General features: G+C 51.4%; 2 protein-coding genes and 1 long non-coding RNA gene across 6 annotated transcripts; 2 read left to right on the top strand and 1 right to left on the bottom strand.

Moving 5' to 3' along the window:
• The first annotated feature begins 904 nt into the window (after window positions 1–904).
• Window positions 905–10,051, top strand: AP2M1 (adaptor related protein complex 2 subunit mu 1). Of its 4 annotated transcripts, XM_019840056.2 has the most exons (13): window positions 905–1,059; window positions 3,082–3,198; window positions 4,425–4,430; window positions 5,075–5,340; window positions 6,038–6,120; window positions 6,522–6,527; window positions 6,727–6,862; window positions 6,952–7,093; window positions 7,565–7,684; window positions 7,787–7,922; window positions 8,023–8,120; window positions 8,671–8,782; window positions 9,440–10,051. In XM_019840056.2, exons 2-13 carry the CDS (start codon window positions 3,125–3,127, stop codon window positions 9,572–9,574), a joined length of 1,314 nt encoding a protein of 437 aa, XP_019695615.1. In that variant the 5' UTR covers window positions 905–1,059; window positions 3,082–3,124; the 3' UTR covers window positions 9,575–10,051. The 4 variants fall into 4 exon arrangements, with proteins under 4 accessions (XP_019695615.1, XP_003991910.1, XP_019695616.1 ...); XM_003991861.5 differs by lacking the exon at window positions 4,425–4,430; XM_019840057.2 differs by lacking the exon at window positions 6,522–6,527.
• Window positions 10,052–11,129: 1,078 nt separating this feature from the next.
• On the bottom strand, window positions 11,130–11,796 carry LOC109503541. The gene is made up of 2 exons (XR_002162602.3): window positions 11,655–11,796; window positions 11,130–11,391 (listed from the first exon to the last, which is right to left on the bottom strand). It is a non-coding gene; the product is annotated as an uncharacterized LOC109503541 (long non-coding RNA).
• A 96-nt stretch (window positions 11,797–11,892) lies between these two features.
• On the top strand, window positions 11,893–18,886 carry ABCF3 (ATP binding cassette subfamily F member 3). Its single transcript, XM_003991859.6, has 21 exons — window positions 11,893–12,034; window positions 12,265–12,412; window positions 12,571–12,650; window positions 13,162–13,208; window positions 13,391–13,488; window positions 13,590–13,712; window positions 13,877–14,143; window positions 14,461–14,541; window positions 14,631–14,690; window positions 14,789–14,845; window positions 14,959–14,981; window positions 15,084–15,139; window positions 15,266–15,466; window positions 15,558–15,634; window positions 16,710–16,754; window positions 16,833–16,965; window positions 17,501–17,589; window positions 17,688–17,779; window positions 17,967–18,099; window positions 18,250–18,337; window positions 18,427–18,886. The coding sequence occupies exons 1-21, from the start codon at window positions 11,962–11,964 to the stop codon at window positions 18,583–18,585; spliced, it is 2,130 nt and encodes a 709-aa protein (XP_003991908.2). The 5' UTR covers window positions 11,893–11,961; the 3' UTR covers window positions 18,586–18,886.
• The last annotated feature ends 1,051 nt before the right edge of the window (window positions 18,887–19,937 follow it).

Here is a 19,937-nt window from a genome sequence, read left to right as displayed (position 1 = left end):
TTCCCATAATAGGCTCAACTACAGGGAAGGCAGCAGGGTATCTCTCCCTGTTGAGAAGAGCTAACAGATTTTATTTAGGTCCTGAGAAAGCCAAGAAGGCCTTTCATGTTTGAGGGTTGGCTCTGTCTCTTCTTCTCAGCTTGGATGTGAGGATTACCTCTTCAGAGAGGGCATTTCAAATTCCATGTCCAATTAAATTAAACTTGCCAACGTTTTTTTAAGCAACATATATGTCGGTCACTAGAAAGCACACAGGTCCTGGCCTTGAGGGGTCACATAGGTGTGCATAGCTGGGATAGAACAAACATTCTTGAAAAGCTTTGGCTAGTTTCTTACAAGTATTTGCCTCCTCGCTCCCTACCCTTTTCCTTGGGTCTTGATCCCTGGGAAAAGGCTCAAGTCTAGTACAAATATTTGATGAAAGAATCTTGGGAGAATCAGAGGTGGTATTAGAAAGCAGTGAATTCAGACAAATACTTCCGCCAAGTCGTGTGTGTGTGTGTGTGTGTGTGTGTGTGTGTGTGTGTGTGTGTGTGTGTGTGTGTGAATTGAACACAGCCAGTCCTCGGACTCCGGAGACAGAAAAGGCCTACAGCAATCTGAGGCTTAACAGATGGGCTTCAACAAATGGCATTAATCCTCAGAGGCTCTCCATAAACACTGAACTAGGAACAGGAGGGATTCCAGACTACAATTCCCAGAATGCTCAGTGGGGAAAATGAAGGGAGTGGAGCAGCGTATGATGGGATGTGTATTTCGTGTAGGGCTGAATAAGGCCTCTCCTATCCCTCCCCAAGGCACTCCTACCCCGCCGAAGGCAGTCGGTCGTTGTAGTTTTGTTAAACCTAGGAAGCTTAAAATTGTAAGCAAAAAGGAGGAGAGGTTTGACGGGATTTGTAGTCGGCACGGTCTTCCGACGCGCAAGCGCAACTGTGGTTGGGGCGGGGCCGGGGCACTGCAGTGAAAGCCGAGGCAGCGGGCAGGCGAGCAGGGGGCGGGCGGACATCTTGGGATCTGGAGAGTGGCCGGGCAGGCTGAGAAGGCGGCCGCGGACACCAGGTGAGCTGGGGATCTGGCCAAGGGTAAGGGAGGATGCCTACCCCGCTGCCCAGCTTTGCCCTTCCCTGCACTACGCTACGCGGAAAGCTGCCCACACCCGGGAGTGGCCTCAGCCTTCAGATCGGGAGGGAGCTGACGGCTGGGCGGGGGCGCCTGGGGCGCGGTTGCAGGACAAGCTGGGAGCGGCGCCCTCCACCTGACCCGTCCGGAGCCTCCCTTGAGAGGGATACTTACTGGAATCCTTCCAGAGCGGGGACTCCGCGCGGCGACCCCCTCCCCGGGATCGTGACAACCTCCCTGCCCCTTGGCGCCTCCTCTCAACGCAAGGACAATTCCCCCATCTCCTAGGACTGTGACACCCCCTTGTGGGCTTCTTCTGGGACCGTGACAAGTCTCCCACCCTGCGGCACCCCCTCCCCCCAGTTGAGTGACACCCCGCGGCTCTTTTTTCTCAGACCTGTGACAGCCCCCGCACCCCCGTGGAGCCATATTTTTTTCCGCGATGTCTTCCTCCCCAGGGCGAAAAACCCATCAGCCCGTCATGCCTCTGCACTTGAACTCCAAAGCAGGTTCTGTCGCCCCAGCTTTCCTTTATTCACTACTGTCAGTCTCTCACTGCTGTTTTTCTTCTTCAGAGCCTTGACCTTTGCCACACTGGAAACTTCTTCCCCCAGATGCCCCCACCATCCCTTTTGCTGCTCCAGGCTCACCTGAGTAGACTGCCTGGCTGTTTCTGCCAGTCTTTCCCCTTAACTCATTATTCCATTCCTGTCCTGGGCCCCACCTCGGCTGCCCTGGTGCTCTGAAGTCCCTATCACTGTGTGAACTTGCGTCTTTGCCCAGGGCTCTAAACTCCATTTTGCATTTCTTCTCCCAGCCTCTTTGGACTGAGGGATGGAATGTGTCCACCACCACCTTGAGAGACCTCTCACTGAGTTTGGGAGACCCTGGTGGCCGCAGTAATCCGCTTTATTTTCCAGTCTAGAAAACTCTGCTAAACTCCCTCTACCCTGTGAAAATTAATACCAGAGCTAATTCAGGAAATCTAGAACTAAATTAACCCTTTTTCTCCTTGCAAACAGTCTAAATTAGTTTGACCCAAATAATTTGGATAATTCATATATTCTGCCCCTTGCTTATAGGTACTCGGGCCAGAAATCAGTTATGTCATGGGGTCTGGAATCATAGAATTTCAGCCAGATCGATCTCATTGTTTTATGAACCTATATTCCCACCCCCTTATTTTTATTGCATTTGGGAGCTGAGAGGGAGCCTCCCTTTTTAAAAGGGAGATAGTTAAAAATAACTAATAAGCAGCTTGGGTCATTAAAGTGTAGTCTGCCAGGGCTGGGGCCTTTCTCTCTGCTCTTTTGCCTGCTTATCTGACTGCCTGGGATTGGTTGGAACCACACTCCTGGGTCCGTGTCAGGGCCTAAGGCCTCCCTTTCTCTCCTCCCCACACCCTGCACACCCTTTCCTGGAATGTTTAGATTTCTGTGAATTAGAGAGCCACAGGTCAGGCCCTACTGCCTTCTCAGAAGGGTAGTGGAGCCTGAGAGACCCGGTCTTCCTAAAGCTGTGCCTGAGGGCCCCAGGCCTGAACCAAGTGGAGGTAATTCCTACCGCCATTCCTGCAGCCGCAGGCAGGCCTTCACTGTGACTCACCGGCTACAGTCTGAGTGAGAGTCTGCACAGGAAGGGGCCAAAAAGGATCCTTGCTGAGTTCAGCACTGTGAAGAGGGGGAGGGGGCTGCTTTCTGGGCTCAGCCCCAGAAAAGGGAGGGTCAAAATGGCCTTAGAATCCTGGGCCCAAGTCCTTCTCCATTTCTTTCTCCTTTCCAGTGTGAGATAAACAGGAACTGGAGCCTGGCTAAGGGGAGGGGCATGCCTGGGAGGACTGCAGGGTCACTTCTGGAGGGTTGAGTCAGGAAAAAAAGCCGAGCCAGTGACCTGCACAGCCCCAGCTGGGGATGTTGGCAGAGGTTCTGAGGCCTTCCCTTACCCTGCCTCCGCCTGTCCTAGGTCTGTTCTCAGAGCGATGGGCCTTGGAGACTGAGCTGCCGCCATGATAGGAGGCTTATTCATCTATAATCACAAGGGGGAGGTGCTAATCTCCCGGGTCTACCGAGATGACATCGGGTGAGTCCCCTGGCTGAGCCAGCTGTGCCCCCACCCCTTATCCTTCCTCCCCAGCATGCAGGACCAGGTCTGTTGCTACCAGAGACTTGACTTGGGCCACCCCCTTCCCTTGCTGCATCCTAGAAGCTCAGCTAATACAACCTGGTTCCCATTAGGTCTGGTGGTATTGGCCTGATAGCCAGTTACTGCCTGATAGGCAGGACCTGTGGAATAGTGTGGCCCCTGCAGTCTTAGGAACTTTTGCCCTTCCTGCCTTCTCCTTTCCTTAGTGACAGACCTAGTTGCTCGAGATGAGTACTTTTGCCCTGGCAGATTGATTCCTCCTTTGAGGAGGAGGGAGATATTTCTCCAGGGGATGGAGTTAGTGGCCAGGCTAGAGGTACTAGGCCATCTAAGTCTTGCTCTCAAAAGCCATTCTCTTGTTGAGAGCCTTCACTGGATTCTCTTGAAAGCCTCTCCAGGCTGCCAAATCCTCTCCCACTCCCTTTCTCAGGAGGAGGCAGGCTGCTGACTCAGCCATTTTCAGTTCCTCTGGGCTACCCCTGCAAGAGAGGTTGTGAGCAAGCCTGGAGCACTCTCTGGGTCACTGAGGGAAAGGCAGGGAGGCCATGTGGCCCTTTCTGGCCTATCAGAGTAGATGTGGAATAGCTTCTTGTTCTGGGTCCCTCAGACCTTAACGAGGAAGCGCAGCCTGCCTTCTCATTCTGCCTCACCCTGCACGCCACTGTTCTTTCCTGAGTGAGGGCCCTTGTCCTAGCCTCAGCAACTCTAATGAGATTAGGCTTCTCTGGTTCCCGCTGCCCTGTTTTTCTTCCTCTAAGAGCTTAGGATAGAGAGTTACAGAATGGGCCTGCTGCAGCGCCTTAGCTCCTTGCCTCCCAGCTCCCTGGCTAGTGGGCTGGCCTGGCCTTTGTGGCTGTTTGTCCACTGACTGGTGGTGGGGCATGAGCTAGAGTTGTGGCGATGCCTGGCTTGCCTGGACCTGGTTGGCTGTACCCATAGGCACCCCACTCCTGCCGTGGATGGACCTGCTTAAGCTAGGGCACATACTGTCTTGCATGCCTTGCTATGCTCTCCACCCCTTGCCTGTTGCTTGTCTGCTTCCACCTCATGGTGTGTGCTGCCCACCCCCAGTGTGTTGTGTGTCTAATCCTCTCTCTCGTTGCTGTCACTCTCCTTTTCTTGCTGGCGTCATTTCTCTCATCCCATCTCATTGGCTGCCGTAGCAATAGGTAAGCAGCCTATCAAGCTGCCGCCCAGGCACAGGTGGGTGGGGGGCCCTGCCCCCCATCATTGTTTTCTTCATCTGTTTTCATTCCCCAAACATGCCCTGGAATTGGATCCTGGACAGGAATGAATGGCCCAGCTCCATGGCCCCTCGGTCCTTTCTCCTCGGTAGATCAGAGCCTTCTCTGAAGTCATGCTGACTTTGTCTAACCGGTGGAATCACAAGTGGGAAGACTGGGAAAGAAGCAGAGTCTCTCTTTCATTTGGGCCTGGAGCTTACTGAGAAGCTAGAGAGGTTGCAGCTGGGAAATTGGGGCCAAGCTTGGGAGTTAGGAGCATACCTCCTTAAGCCTGATGGATCTCACTTTATTAACTCTACATCTATCCTCCTGTCATTGCCACTTGACTTCCCTGTCTCTGATGGCCTTCAGACACTAGACCAGCTCTGACCCTACCCTTGTGCCTCCGCTGGGAGTCACAGGGAACTGCCCCAGTGGTTTAGGCAGTTGGCTTCAGAGTACATGCCAGACTTAAGCAGTGAAGGGGGGGGGGGGGTAGGGAGGGGGGAGTTGTTAGCAGCTGTGGTTGATCCCTGTGGAGTGAGGTTTGCCTGGGCGCTGAGCAGCCCCTGTGTACCCTTTTCCCTCAGGAGGAACGCAGTGGATGCCTTTCGGGTCAATGTTATCCACGCCCGGCAGCAGGTGCGCAGCCCTGTCACCAACATCGCTCGCACCAGTTTCTTCCATGTTAAGCGGTCCAACATCTGGTTGGCAGCTGTCACCAAGCAGAATGTCAATGCTGCCATGGTCTTCGAATTCCTCTATAAGATGTGTGACGTAATGGCTGCCTACTTTGGCAAGATCAGCGAGGAGAACATCAAGAACAATTTTGTGCTCATATATGAGCTACTGGATGGTGAGGCTGGCAGGGCGGTGGGCCTAGGGTGGGGCTGAACCTGATGGGGCCTGGCCTGGAGGTAGGAGCAGGTGTGAGGTTCCCTCCAGTGCCTTCTGAACTTTTCTGACTATTTGGTCTTTTGAGCCCTGAAGGCCAGCAAGTAGAGGTGGGAGAGGGGGCAGAGGACCAAAACATCTTTCAGGGGGATAAGAACCTAACTGTGGGGCTTGGTAGCTGGGCCTCCTGCAGTTAAGCACATTTCCCTTTCACCTTTGTGGTTTGGGCCTTAGTTCCCTGACTGTCCTTCCAGCTTTCTATCTCAATAGCTGCCTCAGAGCCTGGAGGAGGGTGAGCTACTACCAGCTTCTAGGGTTACATTATCTCTCTTCCTCTGTAGGGTATGATTTAAGGGAACAGTCTTTCCACCTTCCCAATGTCTGTCTGTTTTCTAAGGACTCAGCACTTCCTGATCTCTCATTCACTGGCCATAAGAGTCTTCTGCTGATTTTCTCTGTGAAAAAAACTGACATTTAGTTATGTTTTCTTATGAAGCACAAATCCCGGAATAAATGCTACAAAGCAAGAGGACAGTGCTGTAGATGATCCCACACTCTTCTGGAGCTGTCCTGGCCAGCTATGTCCAGGCCAGGGGAGGGATTAGACTAAAGAAACCTTCAGCTTTTTCCAGGGGCTGATGGATCCCTTCCTTTTGCAGAGATCCTGGACTTTGGCTATCCACAGAATTCAGAGACAGGAGCACTGAAAACCTTCATCACTCAGCAGGGTATCAAGAGCCAGGTACTCAGTTGTACAGCCACAGCCAGGGTGGGGCCCATCCTCCTTAAGCCCCCTGAGCTCTGTCCCGGCTGACTCAAGCACCACCTCTGACAGGAAGTGCTGGCCTGAGCCCTCTGCCATGATTGCAGGCCTGTTTTGCTGTGTGTGGCCCTCCACCCCAGGAGCAGCCAACTCAGCATCTCTGTTTCTGGGAATATAGTTCAAGCAGTTTCCTTCTGCACTGAGGGAAGGGAGGGTGTGGGCTGCTCTGGAGGCCTGGTGTTCCTCAGGAGGAGAGAGTGTGGGCCCTCCTGTAGGATCCAGGCCTTATAGCTGCCTTCTCCTTCTTTTCTGCCTGCCTCTTCCCGTCTGTGCTCCCCTACTGCTTCCTGTGGGCATCACATTGGCCCTTTGGCCTCCAGCATCAGGTAAGCTGTTCCCTTAGCTTCCATCTTTACAGCTTTGTTCCAGTTTTCTTCAGGCCTTGCAGCATGGAGCTTATGGGGGAGATGAGTTACAGGGTGGGGACCAGAAGGCAGGGGGAATGAGGGTAGAGTGGGGATAGAAACAGGATGATTGAAGGTAGAGAGGAATGAAGTCATTATGTTGTCTCTGTCCCCCGCGTAGACAAAAGAAGAGCAGTCCCAGATCACCAGCCAGGTGACTGGGCAGATTGGCTGGCGGCGGGAGGGCATCAAGTATCGCCGGAATGAGCTCTTCTTGGATGTGCTAGAGAGTGTGAACCTTCTCATGTCCCCACAGGGTGAGAGCCCTCTCGAGATGAAGCTGGAGGGGCAGGACCAGGGCAGGATCCTCATCCTGACTCAGATGTTCCCATTTATCTATCACCAGGGCAGGTGCTGAGTGCCCATGTGTCAGGCCGGGTGGTGATGAAGAGCTACCTGAGTGGCATGCCCGAGTGCAAGTTTGGGATGAATGACAAGATTGTTATTGAGAAACAGGGCAAAGGCACAGCTGATGAAACAAGTAAAAGGTGCCTGGGGCAGGGTTGCTGGTGGGAGAGGGTGGACCTCAAAGGGCTAAGCAGGGTCTGGTGAATCACAGGTTCCTTTCTAGATACCATTTTTCCAAGCTCTTGACATCTGTGCTTAAGAGAGATGAGGGAATTGTACTCATCGTACTTAAAGAGTAGTCCCCTTTGTTTGATTCCCCAGGACTAGGATTTTTCTATAACATACTGATGGCTTCTGGCCAGCGTGCCTAAAACCTCTGGGTCCCAAGCAGCGGAGTTCTCCAGAAACAGTGAATTTGCAAAGCTCCCACTCATCCCTAAATTGGCAGCAGAGACCCCTGAGTCAAAAAGCTATATTCTGGTAGCTTTCCAGTCTGTAGTGCAAGCTTCACTCAGGATGTGGCAGCCTTTGGGGGTGGGATAGATTCCCAGCCCAACTCTCTCTTGCCACTCTCCTGTACCAACGAAGAGACCTTCTGCCCCTGCTCACAGTGGGAAGCAATCAATTGCCATCGATGACTGTACCTTCCACCAGTGTGTGCGACTCAGCAAGTTTGACTCTGAACGCAGCATTAGCTTCATCCCACCAGATGGAGAGTTTGAGCTCATGAGGTACCATTGGGGTGTGAGGAGGCAGGGAATGCTGCTGGCAGAGAGTGGGGAGAGGGAGGAGGACAGGCTCTGCTGTGCCAACCTTACTCCCCACCCCTAAAGGTATCGCACCACCAAGGACATCATCCTTCCTTTCCGGGTGATCCCGCTAGTGCGGGAAGTGGGACGCACCAAGCTGGAGGTCAAGGTGGTTATCAAGTCCAATTTCAAGCCCTCATTACTGGCTCAGAAGATTGAGGTGAGAACAAGGGACTTGGGGAGGAGGAAACACTGTCTCCAGATAAAGGCAGCTGATGTCGGGGCTTGACAGAGCTCTCTGACAGGTATATCACTTCTAGGTGAGGATCCCAACCCCACTGAACACAAGCGGGGTACAGGTGATCTGCATGAAGGGGAAGGCCAAATACAAGGCCAGCGAGAACGCCATCGTGTGGAAGTGAGTCTCCTTCACAAGGTCACTGCAGGGCTTAAGATGCTTTGGTGTACTCCCTTAAGTCTTACCTTCATCCTCTTGAGTGTGAGTGGTGTGTGTGTGTGTGTGTGTGTGTGTGTGTGTGTGTGTGTGTGTGTGTGTGTGTTGCAAGGATGGGGGGTGCCTGTCTGCTTCTCCAGGAGCCTCTGCTTATGCTGTCATCCATATACCTCTGTGTGAGTATGCACATTTCTGCACTTGGGTGCATGTGTGCATTTAGTTATCAAAATGCCTCAACATTTCCCTATTTGCCCTTGTAACATCTCTGTGAAATAGCAAGGGATAGCATGCTTGTGTATTTAGGCTGAAATTGCAGCCCACAGTGCTAAAGGAATAGCAGACCCAAGATTCCATAGCAAGTGATTGCCAGGGCCCTTACCACATTTCCTGTCCTAGCACTTCCCACAAGTTCCTCTGTTCCGTTCTCCCCACCCCTCCAGAAAGGGCACCGTCCACCTTGAAACTCCTCCAAGCTATCAGGGGCACTTGCTGCTCATTGCCCCTCTGTTCCTAGGATCAAGCGTATGGCAGGCATGAAGGAATCACAGATCAGCGCAGAGATTGAGCTTCTGCCCACCAATGACAAGAAGAAATGGGCTCGACCTCCCATTTCCATGAACTTTGAGGTATGGCAAGGGGGGGCCTAGAGCCACTGCAGAGGGTATGCTAATAAAGATCTTAGGATCGTCCAGGTCACCTTCTGCACCTTGTGACCTGCAGATGAGACCCAGAGAGGGGAAAGTGACTTTTGTAATTCAAAGACCCATTTCCTCCCCCTCCAGGCCTCTTACTAGAAATCACTATTCACACTGACAAAAAAAAAATCTGTGATTTGTAAAGTTTGTCATAAAACAGTTTTTTGGAAAAATTTAGATTGTTTGACTACCAGATAAGACCCAAAGTTTATTTACACACAGGAGACTGGGCTGGCATTGCTTTGCACATGTTAGACATATAATTTTCTCCACCTTATTTTTTAAGCCCATAATATTGAGCGTGGGTCTTTGGTTGCTGCCTCCTGCTGATTAAAGGAATTGATTCGAGTTACCACAGGCAGGGCCTGATTTCCAACCCAAGTGATTGTTAGTTACACTTAGATATGCTTTCTTCTTTAGTAACCTTTTAAGATCCTTCTTAAGCTTCCCCTAGCTTCTTTCAGGACTCCGATCATTCAAACACCTGTAGTAGAGAGAGATGAAGTAGGGCAGAGCTACAGAACTTCCCAGAGGAGAGCAGCTGTGAGAGGAAGACCAAATTCCTAACTGGAGCTATCCCTTGCCCAGGTGCCATTCGCCCCCTCTGGCCTCAAGGTGCGTTACTTGAAGGTGTTTGAACCGAAGCTGAACTACAGCGACCATGATGTCATCAAATGGGTGCGCTACATTGGCCGCAGTGGCATTTATGAGACCCGCTGCTAGCTGCCTAGTAGCAGCTAGCCTGCCTCCCCACCCACCTTCTTCCACAGGTCTGGGTGCCCCCGGGCCACCACACGTCAGCGTCTCCTCCCTCCTGCTTTGCTGCCTTCCCTTTGCACCAGCCCCTGAGTCTAGGTCTGGACCAACCACATCGTGAGCGGGACTGGTGGAGCAGTCCCTGGGCTCCCTGGGCAGGGTGGTTTCTGGGGCTCCTACTCCACCATCCATCTGTGTGCCCTGGCCCAATGCCAGGCTCTGTGTTCTGTGACCAAAGCCAGGTGGGCTCCCTCTCCTCCCCTCCCCTGTGGCCACATCTCTCTGGAGTGGGAGGGTTGGCTGCCCCTCACCTCGGAGCTCCCCCAAAGGCCAGTAATGGATTCCCAGCCCTCAGTCCCTACTCTGCTTTGGGATAGTGTGAGCTTCATTTTGTACACGTGTGACTTTGTCCAGTTATAAACCCAATAAACTCTGTAGAGCCGAGATGCTAAGTGTTGGTGGTGCCGGAGCTACACGGGGAGGGGAACTGATGGGATTGCTCTTCCCAAATCTTAACACCGCATACTGTGAGTTGAGTAGAATTGTATATTCTGAGCTCTCTTAAGGTTCTGGGCCCCCTTGAGGTGATCCAAGCCCTTATCCTGACTGGTGTCAGTCCCAGGCCTCCTTTCTCAGAACACAACCTCAAGGGCAAGCAGCTCCACCTGGTCCTAGATCCCTGAGGGTAGAGATTCTTGCCCTAGTTGACCTCCAGCTTTAGACAGGTATTTTCTAATTAGCAGAGATTAAGCAAGGTTTACATTTGTTTTTTCCCACCATCTTGAGAAACTGACCTCAGTTCTGTCCTTTTTGCAATTACCCACGCTTCCCAAACAGTGGTGAGTGGCTGGTAAAAGGGATTCTCCTCCTTGCTAACTTCCCCTCTGCAGAGAATCTTGTGATAAGCTAGTCCTTAAGAAGAGTATTCCATACCCTGCTGGTGTATTGGGGCAGATAAAAGAGCAAACCTGCCGTCACCAGTTTTCCCTTGTTTGGTTTCAGCCATTTTAAATCTATTAGAGAAAATTTCAAATATAAAGAGAAGTAACAAGATATATGTAATGAACCCTCATTCAACTTAAGTTATCAACTCGTGGCCAGTTTCTTATCAACATGAGCTGTGTTCAAAATCCAAGAGTCCTGTTTTTTTTGGTTTTTTTTTTGCAACTTGCATCAGGATCTAAACAAGGTCCGTTGTGGTCAGTGAATGCTTTTTAAATCATATAAACCACAGGTTCCCTGTCAGCTGGTGCAGTGTTGTGGAAGAAAGCATAGTTTGTAGTCCTCCCGCCCCCCCCCCCCCCAAATTCCTCTTTCCCTCTATTGCCTATAAAATGGTTGTTAGCTCTAGGAGCTTAACTTTTAAACTTCAAATAGCAGGACTGATCCTTCGCAATGGCAAAGGATGATGGATCTTAGGTGAAAATTTTAGAGCCAGGTTGGAAGAATATTCACATTAAATGTAAAGCAGCATCATTTGAGGAAAATAGTCTTAACTTCTGAGGAAATCAGTGAGAGGAAGTAGCTTTTTAGTCATTTACTGAGCTTCCTGATGCAGAGCAGTACGCTTTGGGTGTAGGTAGGGAATAAATACCATTGAATTTGCACAGCCTTTTGTCGATCTGGTTTTCTTGCCCTTTGGTGGAGAGAGAGCTTGTGCCCTGTGGTGAGGTTAGGACCCAGTGAAAATAATTCGCGTAGTACTGCTGAGCTGTCAGGTGAGAGAACGGAGTGCTGGTCCTGGGCGGGCTGGCCACCGGGCTGATACCAGAAGCCCGTAGGACCTGGGGACCGGAACAAAACCTGTGGGCTGTACATTACTGTGCAGGGACTTCTGAAAGCTCGGGGACGAGTGAGTCAGCAAACCTCTCGGTGGGCTCCAAAATGGACCCGGCTGGGCGCGCTGCGGTAGACGCGCCTCAGGGGAACGCAGAGACTCGGGCGAGGCCCGCGTACATTATCAACCCCTCGTCTGTCAGAAGGTTCCCTCCCACCGGACCATCAGTGTCTCGAGTCCAGATAAACCGCGAGCTTCCCTGCACCCTACCCCGCCGCCTCCCGTAGCTCCACCTCCCAGAAGGCAGCGAGAACCGCACATGTGGCTAATTTTTCAGTGGAAACGGCGTTGCGCAAGCGCAGAGAGAGCAGTTCTAGCGTAGACTCTGAGCGGCGCTTGCGCACGGTTCCTCCATCCCAGATCGCCTAGTCCACCGGATTCCGAGTGCTCTGCGCTTTTCTTACGTCACTACTAGGCATGCGCTTTGGGAGGAGGGGTGAGCTTTTGGGAGACCGGCCGGAGGCGGGTCTTGGCTGAGGTCTAACGGCGCCTGCGCGGACGGGAGCCCTACTGGAACATGGCGACTTGCGCTGAAATCCTGCGGAGCGAGTTCCCTGAAATTGACGGACAGGTCTTCGACTACGTGACGGGTGAGCGGAACCGAATCAACGCGCTGGGGAATCGGAAATGGAAGTCATTAGGGGAAAGACTAAGGGCGGGCAGTGCCGGGGACCGCTGCTAGGCCTCTCCTCTGTGTGACCTCTTGTCCCGAGAGCCGGTTAGGTCTGGAGCCCGGACTGGGGCCGTGGTTCGGGGGCTAAAACTGCTTGTATGTCTACCGTACCTGCTCTCTTCCTCGACCTGCCACGCCCGGCCTAAGGCGTCTTGCACAGCGGCAGCGCGGACTTCGAGTCTGTGGATGACCTGGTGGAAGCAGTGGGGGAACTGTTGCAGGAGGTGTCCGGGGACAGCAAGGATGACGCGGGCATCAGGGCTGTGTGCCAGCGCATGTACAACACTCTGCGCCTGTAAGTGCCAGGGCGGGGGAATCCTGGGGCAGGATGGGGGGTGGGGGCGTGATAGGAGGGCGGACGGTGAGGAGACGAGATGTAAGGGAAGAAGGTCTGATGGTGGTAGAGTTTTTTATTCAGCTCCTAATTCTGCGCTTTCTGTTTCTACCGTCAAGGGCTGAGCCACAGACCCAGGGAAACAGCCAGGTGCTACTAGACGCCCCCATCCAGTTGTCAAAGATAACAGAAAACTACGGTGAGAGTGAGGGAAGATTGAACTAGCTGCCCTCTGCCCTTGTCTCAGCCTTCACCCCCTACCCAGCCCGCTGTCCCCTAGAGCCCAGGACTCCTGGTACCCCTTTTCCACAGGAAAAGGTTGTAGAAGCTAGTTAATGTTTTTACTGAGGGCAAAAGAGGCCATTGATGAAGGGAGTAGGATTGGACAGGTCTCCAAACTCTTAGGTAGGGTAGGAAGAATATGGGCCTTGTAACTAGACAGACTTGGGTTTACTTCCCAATTTTGTGACTTTTCTAACCAGTTGCATGACCTTTTAGGAGTTGCTTATCTGCCTCAGTCTCTCTATTGTTAATCTGGAAGGTGTTTTTTTGGTTTTGTTTTGTTGAAAAGTGGGGGGATGACAGCTGTTTCTGGGATTGTAAGGCTTTTCTTTAAATGTCTATGTCTGTGTCTCATTCATATTAATTACTCAAAATGTTAGTTTCCCTTCCCTCAGGGAGAAGGTGACTGCTTTTCTTATCGCTTACAGACTGTGGCACCAAACTTCCAGGACTGCTAAAGAGGGAACAGTCCTCGGTGAGGAGGGGGAAGAAAGGGTGGGGGCTGAGGGTGAGCGAGGGTGAGCATTGACTGTCTTTAAATACTGGAGTATCTTTTTGGGGAATTTCTGATAAAGTCTTTCCCTGAGAGCAGGGTAACTTAAGATGTTGTTTCTGAGGCTCCAACCTAGGCTGAAATGGTTGTGTTTGGACCTTCAGACAGTGAATGCAAAGAAGCTAGAGAAGGCTGAGGCTCGACTGAAGGCAAAGCAGGAGAAGCGCTCAGAGAAGGACACACTCAAGACCAGCAGCCCTCTGTGAGTTTAGTAAGAAGGGCTGAGAAGAGAATAGAGCAGTCTCTATTGGGATGGAAGGGTGGCTGGGAGTGCTAAAAGCCATCCATTTCTTCCTTTGAAAGAGTCTTGGAGGAGGCATCAGCCAGCCAGGCAGGCAGCAGAAAGGAGAGTCGGTTGGAATCATCTGGCAAGAACAAATCCTATGATGTTCGAATTGAGAACTTTGATGTGTCTTTTGGCGATAGGTGAGGGAGCGGCAGTGGGGGGTGACGTTTTTTCTTTTTCCAATTAAAGGAGAGTTTGGACAGATGGAATGGGGCTTAAAATAACACTAGGTTTGTGTTGTTAAACTTGCTGCATACCTGTTTCTAGAGCAGCACCCTTTGTTTTCTTCCTGCTACCCCTGCAGGGTACTGTTGGCTGGAGCAGATGTGAACCTGGCATGGGGCCGCCGCTATGGACTGGTGGGCCGAAATGGGCTGGGGAAGACAACACTCCTGAAGATGTTGGCCACTCGGAGCCTGCGGGTTCCAGCCCACATTTCCCTGCTGCACGTGGAGCAGGAGGTTGCTGGAGATGACACCCCTGCCCTTCAGAGTGTGCTAGAGAGTGACACCGTGAGAGAGGACCTTCTGCGGAGGGAGCGGGAGCTCAGCGCCCAGATTGCCACTGGCAGGTAAAGGCTCCAGAATAGGTAATAACCAGCAGCCACAGTTCTTCACAGAGTGCCTGTCGTACTACCACAATCCATAACTTGCGTGCCCATCCTAGTAAGCAGCAGAGCTTAGAACTTGGCTCTGTGGGGCTGTAGAGCCCCGTTCCTTCCACAGTGCCCACTGCCCTCACTGTCTTGAGCAGGTTCTTCCTGTCCTCTATTCCTGTCCTGGCAACAAGGCAGTCGGTGACCTGCTTTTCAGCTACATAGGGTGCAGGACATTCCCCCAAGACTACCTGCATTCAGGCTGAGTGCTCTTCCTCCCATTCCCACTCCAGGGCTGAGGGCTCAGAAGCTGCACAGTTGGCAGAAATATATGCCAAACTGGAGGAGATTGAGGCCGACAAGGCACCTGCCAGGTATTTAAAATTCCCCTTCCCTCCCTCAGATTTTACCTTTCCATTTCGTTACCTGTTCCAACGGGGTTCTTTAATTTCCTCACTTCTAGGGCATCAGTCATTCTTGCTGGGCTTGGCTTTACCCCTAAAATGCAGCAGCAGCCCACCCGGTGAGTGGCCCTTGCCATTCTTAGTTACGAACACTGTTGGCTCTGTCTCTACCTGTCCTGGTGAACACCTACAGCTGATGTGATCTGTGTTTCTTTAGGGAGTTCTCAGGTGGTTGGAGGATGAGACTGGCCCTGGCCCGGGCCCTGTTTGCTAGGTGAGTCTCCTGGGCCTGAAGGGGCCCATGGATACTGTGGAGGATTGGCCTTGGTTCATGGGAGGTCGTGAACTGCTGACCTAAAACCTCAAGGCTTGCATTCTTTTCTATAGGCCAGATCTTCTGCTGTTGGATGGTGAGTTTAAAATGGGCACCCTGACTTTGGGCTGAGGAAGGATGGCAGCATCCAAGTTCTCTAGCCCTTCAATCCCAAATGTGTCCTCCCCAACTTTTCCAGAACCCACAAACATGCTGGATGTAAGGGCCATCCTGTGGCTGGAGAATTACCTGCAAGTGAGTGGCTATAGGTGCTGGAGTAGGTCTAAGGAAGGTCTGCCTCTAAGACACTGGTGGGGAGGTGGGGGGTGCTGGAAGTTGATTTCCCTCCCAAACTGGGCCTGCCATCCTGTGACCCCTCAGACATGGCCCTCTACAATCCTGGTTGTCTCCCATGACCGCAACTTCCTGAATGCCATAGCCACAGACATCATCCACCTGCATAGCCAGCGGCTAGATGGCTACCGGGGAGACTTTGAGACCTTCATCAAGAGCAAGCAAGAGCGGCTGCTCAACCAGCAGCGTGAATATGAGGCACAACAGCAGTATCGCCAGCATATCCAGGTATGGGGGCAGACAGGGCTAGGGGCCCATGGGTATTAGAGTTTTCAGGGATGAGGGAGCCTGACCAGTGTCTGCACTCATCCACCCACAGGTTTTCATTGATCGATTTCGCTACAACGCCAACAGAGCTTCTCAAGTGCAGAGTAAACTCAAGATGCTGGAGAAGCTGTGAGTACAGTGCCCTCGATTAGGCCCTGACTCTTATTCCCTTAATTTTTTCCCTGATTTTGCAGGGTACCCCTTGCCTTCCCATTCTAGGTCTCCCCTTTTCTAGAAACCAACTTTAATCTCCTCTCCAACAGGAAAGCAGAGAATTTTACACTGCTGTTGTAAATTGGTGTTGTCCCCACAGTCCTAGGCAACCACTAATTTCTTTTCTGTCTCTAATATATTTGCTTATTCTGGATATTTTATATAAATGAAATCCTGTAACAGGTGACATTTTGTGTCTGGCTTATTTCACTTAACGTAATGTTTTTGAGGTTCATTCGTGTTGTAGCATGTATCAGTATTGCCTGCCTTTTAATGGCTAGGTAGTATTTCATTATAAGGATATACAGCATTTTGTTCATTGATTCATCAGTTGAGGGGTATTGGAAGTGTTTCTGTTTTTTGGCTCTTATGAATAACAGTGCTCTAAACATTTGTGTACAAGTTTTCGTATGGACATATGTTTTCTATTCTCTTGGGTATATGCCTCAGAGTGGAATTGCTGGGTTACAAGATAATTCTATGTTTAACTTTTTGAGGAACTGCCAAGCTGTTTTCTAAAGCAGCTGTACCATTTTATATTTCTACCAGCAATGTATGAGGGTTCCAATTTCTCCACATCCTTGCCAACACTTATTATCTGTCTTTTTAATTTTGGCCATCGTAGTGGGTGTGAGCGACAGCTCACTGTGGTTTTGACTTGGATTTCTTTAATGACTAACAACGTTGAACATTGGGGGTTAATCTAATAGCAACCTTTCTAGAAGTGCCGGTGGTGGAAGGAAGTCTAACATCAAAGGCTTAGGTTTTTGTGACATGAAATATTTATCATAATGTATTAACTGGAAGGCCAAAAATCTCCTGAAAGGGATATTGTGAACTGGAAGAAGGTACTCTAAAATAAGAATGGGGTCTGGATGGTAGAATTACGAGTTTTTTCTAGGTTTTCCCTGAACATCTATTATTTGTGTAGTAAGAACAAAGTCATTTTTTTAAGCCATAAATTGAGTTTGCCTGCCCCTTCTCTCCTCAGACCGGAGCTGAAACCTGTGGACAAGGAGTTGGAGGTGGTGATGAAGTGAGTGCTGGGCCAAGGGGCTGGTGGGGAGCTCTTGTTTCTGGCCACCTCTGTGTTCCTCACCACCACCTCCTGCAGGTTCCCTGATGGGTTTGAGAAGTTCTCACCACCAGTTCTACAACTAGATGAGGTGGATTTCTACTATGATCCTAAGCATGTCGTCTTCAGCCGTCTATCCGTCTCTGCTGATCTCGAGTCCCGCATTTGTGTGGTATGGTTGCTGTTTCTCTGTTCTGTGAGCTGGGACTCTGCCACCCCTTCACGTGGTGTGGATTGGCCCAGATCATCTGGCTGCAAAGGGAAGTGGTATACAGGAGCAGGGATTGGCCTGGGCCAAGGGCTTTGCTATACTTCCTTGCAGAGATAGGAAGCCTGGTTGTGGTATTTTATGAATACTTAGAACAAGACTTTATCTTACTAGTCTTAGCTCTGAGTTTTCTGAAACCATGGAACATGGAAGAGAGATCAGATTTCAGGTCTTGACTCTGCCTGTTGCTAGCTTGGTCACGAAGTGGAGATAACACCTAATGTCACTCAGTTATTGGCAGGATTAAATCCCCTGCACTTAGTAGGTATTCAGGTGTCAGTTCCCTTTATATCTTTACTAGCTCTTTCATCTTTCTGTAGAGTTCCTTAATATTTTTTTCGTTGTTGAAGGAGTCATTGGTCAGAACCAGTTCTCATCTCCTTCCCTTCAGTGTCTCACACATGTCCACTCTTGAACATTCTCGGGGTTCTTTTTACAGGTTGGGGAGAATGGTGCTGGTAAGTCTACCATGCTGAAGCTGCTTATGGGGGACCTGGCCCCTGTCCAGGGCATCCGACATGCTCATAGGTAAAGCCCCCAATTCCAAACTGCTCATATACTGTAGCTACACTCGTTTATGGTCATTGCCTTCCATCCCCTCTTTCCACCTTTGTTTCTGCCTGTAGGAATCTGAAGATTGGCTATTTCAGCCAGCACCACGTGGAGCAGCTGGACCTGAATGTCAGTGCCGTGGAACTGCTGGCACGCAAGTTTCCCGGTACCTTAGGGATTTGAGTCCAGAAAGGAGGTGACCCCTACGGCTAGGCCCATCTTGGGGTGGGGTAATGAGCAGTGAGCCCCGAGTCTAAGTATAAGGACATGGGCATTTGGAGGTAGGGCTGAGGGGAGGGCAAAGAGAGAAAGTTGGGTCAAGAATCCACTTGATGGGGTGAGGCCTATTCCAGGGCGGCCTGAGGAGGAGTATCGTCACCAGCTGGGCCGGTATGGCATCTCTGGAGAACTGGCCGTGCGCCCTGTTGCCAGCTTGTCTGGGGGCCAGAAGAGTCGGGTAGCCTTTGCTCAGATGACCATGCCCTGGTGAGCTCTTGCCTTCCCCTCTACCCCTCTACCCCTCTACCCCTCTACCCCTCTAGCCAAGTAGAAAATGTTTCTCTTGCCTTCGTATCAGAGGGTTCATTTTTCTTCCAACCCCAATAACTACCCACCTTCCTGGGTACTGCCTTCTAGCCCCAACTTCTACATTCTGGATGAACCCACAAACCACCTGGATATGGAGACGATTGAGGCTCTGGGCCGTGCTCTCAACAATTTCAGGGTGAGTGTGCCTTCATGCTGCCTGCTCCTCCCCAAGTGTCATCACCCCTTAGGGCCCCCCTGAGTGCCTCCTGGTCTCCTCTCTTTCAGGGCGGTGTGATATTGGTATCCCATGATGAGCGCTTCATCCGGTTGGTGTGCCGGGAGTTGTGGGTGTGCGAAGGCGGCGGCGTCACCCGGGTCGAGGGGGGGTTTGACCAGTACCGCGCCCTTCTCCAGGAACAGTTCCGCCGTGAGGGCTTCCTTTAGGGTCACCAGGCCGAGGACTGTGCCCAGGACATGGACTGGTCTCTCAGACCCCTGGGCCGCGATATAGGCAACCATCTCCAGGCCACGGACTTCCCCCAACTTTGGGGACAGCCTTATTTCCAAATCTCCTTTTAACTGGAGCATCCTCTGCATAACCCAGGGAGCCCCGTCTAAGTGTCTGTGAGGACTGGTCTTCAAGGGAAGGGTGGGGGTGCCCGCTGGTTATAGATCCCCCCAACTGCCCCAGCTCTGACTGGGCCCCAAGTGGCTGCTGTGTAAATTAAATGTCCCCCTGCATCTCCCTGGCTTCATCTCTGCTGCTCATTGGCAGGGCTGCAGCACTTGCCCAGTGTTAAGGGGCGTGGGCTCTGAGGTTTGGGCTTTTCCTGTAACACTTATATCAGTCACATGGCCAGGTCCATGGCAGCACCAGTCTTGCTCTGGAAGGAGGTGTCATTACAGCCACTGGGGCTCAGAGATCACCTGCCTTACTTTGGGTGGCCTGAGCTGGTGGAATGAAGGGCAATGTATTACATCACTGGGGTATACTATTCCCTATAGCCTGGGCTCAGCTGCAGCAGAAGGGGGCTTGGTTTGTGCTGCCTCAGTCCCACTGCTTGGAGGAGTGAACTGATTCTGTAACCTGGCCTCCAGCATGGTTTGTCAACTGCTTACGCCTGTGGTCTCTGACTTAGGCTCACCTTGCTTCTCTGATCCTCGGCTGGAGCTGAAGAGAAACCGAGAAACTATCTTTGTCCCATTTTGCTTGGGTGGCTTCATGTTCTTTATTTTCCTTCGAACTATGTAGGGGGGGCCTGGGAAGTAGAGAATTGAGAATGGGGTCGAATGGGAAGAAACAACACTTTGTTTTTAAATCAAGGAATCTCAGGAGAGCAGTTGTTTAACAGAGTAGTAGCTCTTATAAATATTGTTTCTTGAGGACTCCACTTCTATATGTAATTGTTAGAAGACACTAAAATAGGAACCTTGCCTTCCTCAAAGACAACAGAGAAACCAGAATCAACAGAAGGAACTTGCTGGCTTCATGGGAAACTGTAGTCACAGGGATCAACCTAAGATTTGTAGCCCCCTGAGGCTGTTGTGGTATGTAGGTAGCTGGGGGAAAGAGCCTCTTTTGGAGGAAAGGAGAATGAAATCAAGAAGGTTCTGTTCACTACACAGCAGGTGCTGATAGACTGAGGAAGCTGGCCAAAGGGCCACTAGTCAGCCAGCCTCCTCAGCCTCCCTCCCTCTTAGAAGTCCAGAGGTGTTCCAGCCACTTCTGTGTACCATTGAAGTCACGAGGGTCTTCTCATGGTCCCCACCACACTCCTCACCCTCAGGCCTGCAGG

This window comes from Felis catus, chromosome C2 (assembly GCF_018350175.1).
Source record: "Felis catus isolate Fca126 chromosome C2, F.catus_Fca126_mat1.0, whole genome shotgun sequence".
Taxonomy (NCBI): domain Eukaryota; kingdom Metazoa; phylum Chordata; class Mammalia; order Carnivora; family Felidae; genus Felis; species Felis catus.
The sequence above is the reverse complement of the archived record's forward strand: the minus strand, read 5'-3'. Positions and strand labels throughout refer to the sequence as shown.

What these genes read in the sequence shown, in the direction of transcription:
- ABCF3 (XM_003991859.6), top strand. Translation starts at nt 11,962, where the DNA reads ATGGCGACTTGCGCTGAAATCCTGCGGAGCGAGTTCCCTGAAATTGAC. An exon ending in GGTCTTCGACTACGTGACGG is followed by an intron (nt 12,035 to 12,264) that starts GTGAGCGGAACC and finishes GCCCGGCCTAAG; the next exon opens with GCGTCTTGCACAGCGGCAGC. An exon ending in GCCCGGGCCCTGTTTGCTAG is followed by an intron (nt 14,846 to 14,958) that starts GTGAGTCTCCTG and finishes TCTTTTCTATAG; the next exon opens with GCCAGATCTTCTGCTGTTGG.
- AP2M1 (XM_019840056.2), top strand. Translation starts at nt 3,125, where the DNA reads ATGATAGGAGGCTTATTCATCTATAATCACAAGGGGGAGGTGCTAATC. An exon ending in GGAGAGTTTGAGCTCATGAG is followed by an intron (nt 7,685 to 7,786) that starts GTACCATTGGGG and finishes CCACCCCTAAAG; the next exon opens with GTATCGCACCACCAAGGACA. An exon ending in GAGAACGCCATCGTGTGGAA is followed by an intron (nt 8,121 to 8,670) that starts GTGAGTCTCCTT and finishes CTCTGTTCCTAG; the next exon opens with GATCAAGCGTATGGCAGGCA.